This window comes from Humulus lupulus, chromosome 3 (assembly GCF_963169125.1).
Source record: "Humulus lupulus chromosome 3, drHumLupu1.1, whole genome shotgun sequence".
NCBI classification, from domain to species: domain Eukaryota; kingdom Viridiplantae; phylum Streptophyta; class Magnoliopsida; order Rosales; family Cannabaceae; genus Humulus; species Humulus lupulus.
This window is the reverse complement of record NC_084795.1, coordinates 271,281,321-271,287,827: the sequence shown is the minus strand read 5'-3', so window position 1 is coordinate 271,287,827 and position 6,507 is coordinate 271,281,321. Positions and strand designations below refer to the sequence as shown.

General features: G+C 36.5%; 1 protein-coding gene across 1 annotated transcript; it reads right to left on the bottom strand.

The window, feature by feature from the left end:
* Window positions 1-348: 348 nt before the first annotated feature.
* On the bottom strand, window positions 349-1,725 carry LOC133825706 (protein FAR1-RELATED SEQUENCE 5-like). Its single transcript, XM_062258614.1, has one exon. It carries the CDS (start codon window positions 1,723-1,725, stop codon window positions 349-351), a length of 1,377 nt encoding a protein of 458 aa, XP_062114598.1.
* Between the last annotated feature and the right edge of the window lie 4,782 nt (window positions 1,726-6,507).

Sequence of the window (6,507 nt, the reverse complement as noted above, 5' to 3'; positions counted from 1 at the left end):
AAATAATAAAAATATGTTTACCTATTATAAGGTTAAGGCTACTTAATATCAGCATAAGTACAGTTGCAAAATATAAATAACATGCAACCATTAAAGAGCCTGAGACTGTATTTTTATCATTATAAGACCATGACAGACCTCCATATCGATAGAAATGCTGACCAAGTATTCCGCATATTAGTTTTGCTACAAATTTATAACATAGTGTTCAATATTAATTTCTAATATCACTCAACCAAACATTTTGTAATTACGGTGTGAATCTAACTTTGAGAAATCCTATTACTCCACCGATTTGAACCGTAGTCATATGGTTCTTCATCTACCATGCAATATGGTCACCAATCACTAAGCTTTGAAGTCAAACTCTCTTCCTTGGCTGCCTCCCACTTCATCTTCTTCAAAATTGAATGTTTTGTTTTCTGTCCATTGATGACCGCCCTCTTCATGATTTGCATATTCGTCATCTTCTTCATTTTCGGAATCTTCGGAATAGACACACGGTTCCTTTCCCTTAAGTCTTTTGGGGCATGTTAACTTGTTGTGACCAGCCTTCTTGCATAAACTACATTTCCTACCGACACTATTTCTTGTTCCTGTTATTCTCCCAGTCCCCTTAGATTTGGTGAATTCTGGGTCTTGCACAATGAACTGGGAAGCCCTATGCATAGGGAGGTTGGGCGTGCAACTATCTCCACCAATCACTAAAGCTTCTTTCAATGTTGCACAAATTCGATCAATTTTGAGTGTAGCAATACGATGTGCATAGTCGGTCCTACTCGCGAGGAAGGCAACCTCATTCATTCGATTACTTATTTGTCCAAACCTAGCCTTTTGGAGGGTGGTTTTATCAATATGAATACAACTATCATTCCAGATTGAACTCTCTCCCGACCGAGCTTCAATTGTCCACTGCGTCACAATAAGTGACTTTGGCATGTGTCCCATGTCTAGGTGCTTCATTACGGCAAACATATGCCTACATGGTATCCTAAACGTAAGAAAATATTGGCATTCACAGACAAAAAAGTCATGAGCGAAAGTTGCATAGACTGCTCGGCTTGGTCCCCGACGAAACTTGTGTAGTTTCATCATTATAGCACCCTCCATGATGGTTTTTGTGAGTACAGTGTAGTGGCCTTCCTTTGACATTTGTCGTCTAACCTTAAAAAACATATTCCTTGTATATATCCTTGAAAGTTCTTCCTCCATAACTGGTAAGTTCGTCACTCCTAATTGTGGTGATGTGTGCAGTGACTCATAATCATCGGTTTCTTCATGATGCCTAACCCATGAAATGGCCATGTCAAGGGCCCTAACAAATTCATATAGCTTCAACTTCTGGTTCAATTTTTTCTTCAGAACGGCATTAATACCTTCGTTACATTGGGTGGTTGACATGCCACAGAAAAAGTTCCCTCTCAAGTACGTCTCTGCCCATTTATGTATTGTATTGTACAATTTAGCACCATACTTCTTTCCTTGCAACCCATACTGTATCATAACTTCACTGAATTTCTCCTCAAACTCGTCAACATCATAATACTTGAACACCAGCTTTGTTAGGCTTTCGCTGAAACTTGGGTCTTTCACCTTCTTAACAGCTTTGTTGTGCATATGCCAATAACAAAGGCGGTGGGTTGCATTTGGGATCAAGGCCTCTATTGCTGTTGCAATCGCCTCATCGCCATCGGTCACAACTGTTTTGGATTGAGCCTCATCCATACATTCTAAAAAGGCTCATGTCGCCCACATGTAGCTGCTTGCAGACTCATTTGCGAGAATTGCAAGGCCTAGTATGGTAGTTCTGAAATGGTTGTTGACTCCCACCCATACAAGTAACGGTTTGCCATAACTATTGGTCTTATATGTTGAGTCAAATGCGATTGCATGTCCATACATCTCATAGTCCAATCTTGACTTCCCATCCGCCCAAAACAAGTTCAAAAGTCGTCTTTTGTTGTCGTACGAGAATATTCCATAAAATCTCGGGTCGTGATCAACTTTATGCTCTAGATACCCGACAGCACGACCCGCGTCCGATCCTGCAAACTGCACATTTGTTGCAGCAGACATACGATTGTACATGTCTTTCACCGTGAATGACAATTTATGATAACCCCCCACCTTGTCAGCCATGTACGACATTATGTGGCATGTTCTAACACCTGCATCCTTCATTGACTTTGCCTGCGAAAGATCACCAGGTGACACAAACCTATTGGACCATAGAAACTGCTTGTGGTCATCGATGGTGACCGGATGTGAGTGTTCTGTTAAGAACTCCTTGCAACTCCATTTACCACTACACTTAATCAGATTAACCCGGAATGCAACCTTACAATGGACTCTGGTAATTTTCTTCGGTTCTGTTTTTTTATCCTGCCTATTTAAATTTGCCTCTAACCTAGACCCTTCCCTAGAGCACACCCACTCTCGCTCGCGAATCTGGCCAGCGCTATTCTTCCTCATGTGACCTTTTCGAATGCTAAATCCAATCACTCTTCCATATGCATATATAAATTCCTCTGCAAGGTCCAGTGTCTCAAAAACATGGCCTATTAGGGCGTTCTTACTCAATTCTAGTGGGTTTTCAAAGATTCTGTACTTTGAAAAAATTCCCTCTCCTTCCTCATCCAACACAGCTGGGTCCTCAGAATCTGCCAAATCCGGTCCTGCAAACGTTCGTGGTTCAAAATTATTTTCTCCATATAGTTGTTCTATTTCTTCCATTTCACTGATCTGCAATTCCCCATCCACATTCTCTTCTCCATTATAAAAAACCATTTCACTCCCCACCTTGTTAAATATAACCAAAATAAAGGATTTCAGTGTTAAAGAGTGTATAAATAAATCAACTCCTACTATGAGTTTATCTCAGGAGGTATACTTTCACATAGGTATCAATATAAAACAATCATATCACATTTATAATTAGCAAGATTTATCATTTCTTTTCAACTAACTTCAGTCATATGCTAACATATTGTAACTCAGTATAAACTTTACCAATTTTTAAATTTTATGTTTACCTTTTGTTAATGTGAAACGTTCAACAACTCTAGAGGATTCCATTTTTTAAAGATAAATCATGCATTGAATTGTTTAATCAATTCCACATAAAAATTGGTAATGAGGTTAAAAGTTACAATGAATATCAACGTTTTACACAATCTTGAAGAGTATATGGTGTGTGTAAAGGTTAACTACATTGTAATTTTATAGATAAGGTGGGAGGCATATAACCTGGGATGGAGTCCCTGAGAGCGATTTTCAAGGGCCCTCTTTTCGCCGATTAACTCCACATTGATTCACAGAGGACTTGGCCTGAATCCATGCAACATTGTTTGAATTATTAAAGTTGTTTTGTTTTTTTCTGGTATGAGGAAGACAAACACGAATCACTTGTGCCTTTGTTAATGTTTGGGTTAGAGTGAAGGATAAAACAATTAATGAACAATAAAAATATTTAATTTCATTTAACTACTCCTATAGTCATTATGACCTGTGAAACATGACCAGTATATCCAAAAGAATATCATAATTTTCATTTATATTAAACCAACATCTAAACATTTAATGTGAAAATAACTCAGATCTAGTACATCATCACCACCTGCCTAATTTCCCAATATTAAATCATGTCTACCCAATAGTAATCCGCCACATCAATTAAAATTTTATTACTAGTGTAATTGTGTTTGTGATCCTTTATTTTTATTTTTTTTTACCGGTGGTATTTATTTTGTGTGGGCTTTTAAATTTATTTTTTTTAATAAAAATCACAAAAACTTTGTCAGTCAGTAAAAGTAAAGTAAGCTATTGTCAATCATAATTAATGCTTTGTTTTTATATAACACAAGGGGATTTGTTATCAATAATAAACAGTGTGAGTGCAGATAATTTTTTGGTGAGAAATGCGGTAGAATTTTATCGCGAGCCCATGTGGCAGTACCTTGCTAATATTAAAACGTGCCACACCTAAAAAAGTGTGACATTTAATAAGTTTAGTTTTAATTGAATCCAAATAAAAAAATTAAAACTACATATTATTTAATATTAAAAAAGTATACAACTGTAACAAACTTTAATATAAAAAAATAAATTTTGTTGTCTTCCTCCATGTCAAACTTTGGAAATTTAAAACAAGTTTAATAAACCCCCATTTTGTAATCCCTATTCATCCCCTCTCCCTTAGACGGTGATACCCCGTATTTCTCGCTTACTCATTTTCTTCTCTCACGGTAGACCACCACCATCACCTCTGTCATGCTAGCTCACGATGACCACTACAACCACCATTTTCACGTCATCGCCGATGAACCCCGAAAGCCACAACCACCACCACCTCTTCCGTCTCGCCACTACAATGGGTTTCACGCCACTTCTTCCACCATTGATGTCGATGTAGAGGTGAGTTGATGAAGATGATACGGGAACTGAACTTCTTTCACCAAGAGGAGGACAAAGCACCATGAGCCACACAAAAATTGTAAACGAAGACAAACACAGTCAGATAGTGGAAGAAAGCAAAGTTTAATTTTTTCTATATTATAATAATATTAGTTCTTTTATTTTTTATTATTTTTTTTAGTTTAAATCAATAAAAAATAAACTTAATAAATGTCAGACGTTTTAAAATGTGAGAATTTGTCTTTTTATAGCATTTGTCTTTTTTGGGAGCCTGCTTTGCATGCACAGTCAACTTTTGCAAAACATAGCTATAAGTGTGTGTATGTGTTAAAATTAATAAAGCTAGCCAGCAATTTTTTATTTACGTAAATTTTTTTAATAATAACATAATGTTTAAATTGCTAAGTGTATATGTAATGACCCACTAATCTAGACTATTTGGACCATTAACGAAACTATACATAAAACTTACATTTTTACGAAAATACCATAATTTTATTGAGTAACTTGTAAAATAAGAGTTACTTACAAATAAATACTAAGAAGGATATGGGATCCCATTGTCTTTAAAAACAAAACATGATTTAAAATAAAAGACATTACATAAATAATGCGAAAAATACATGTAAAACCATAAAAACATAAACAAGACTACATCCTCGAATCGAATAACGCTCGGCCCCTTGACTCCGTTCACCATCGATACACATCCTCTAAGCGTCACGAATCTTTCCGCCTCTAAAGCTTATTTCCTGCACATAAACAGAAAGGAATGAGCCTAATGCCCAGCAAGGAAAAATCTAACACATAGTCATACAAATCAACTTCATAATAACGTAAAGACATATCATAACACATAATACACTTATTATAATGGCCATTATTACTTGGGGTCCCATAGACTAAACAAGCTTATGCCCATGAGATTAGTGGGGTCCTACCAGCTAAATAGGCATATGCCCACAATCTTTTTGGGGTCTTGTTAGTCAAATAGGGCATAAGCCCAAGCCTACAAACAAACACATTTATAACATATTCATAACATATCATAACATAACACATAAGATAACATAAACATAAACATAAACATATAGATTCTAGCCTATTTTCCTTACCAAAGTTACCGGGATATAATGGACTAAGTTGGGACTTTTGGAACACTCATAAAACCATAATGAACAAGAGTGAGTTGAAAGAAGGAAAGAGATGAAAAGGAAATGAGAAGACTAAACCATTTGAGAGACATGCTTACCGAAACTTATGTGCTCAAGAACTTAGATTCCCTAACCAAAATAGAGATTAAGGTTAGAGATTGAGTAGAAGACTATGAGAAAGAAAATAACATAATACAGAAATGAACTAGAGCTTTGGTTACCTCAAAGACTTGCAAGATCAATCTAACCACAACCGAAATACTAACGAACCTCACTTCCCAAAGTGTTTGATAAGCTTATGATGTTTAAGCTTATGATTTTCCCAAACCAGGTGTTTAAACTCTCACACTCACTTAACACTAGCAGCTTCTGAACTTAGAGTAAAAGGTGAAGAAATGGCTGGGTACTAGGTCCTATTTATAGAGTTTGGGAATGAAAGTATCTTGATTTTATTTGAATAAAAATAATGGCTTTTTAGGTGAAAATCATTTGAATAATCGTTCAGCAGAGGCTGAAGACTCGTTCAAAAGATGCTGGACTTTTGAAGAAGTTTGAATGGCTGAAAGGAAAAGAATTCAAAAGAGTTTGAATTCATGCTGGAGGAGGCGATATATCGCCCCCTGTAGGCGATATATCGCCTGGGCCAGTATGCCCGAGGCGACCGTGCATCGTTTCGTGTTTTCCGTATCTACGTGCTGCGACATATCGCCCCCTTTAGCTGCGATATATCAGCACACGCTGAATATTTAAACACGAAATTACACATTTTTAGCTAAGTTTGAATGGAGTAAACAGCCTTGACTAAGCCCTCAACGTTTTCAAAGCTGCTGACTGACCCTATAACATTCAAACTTTACTCCTTATTAAATTTAATCCTCAAAAATACTTAATCCTTAATCACCATTCATAACATGTGCTTAAAATCCTATTGGTTGATGTC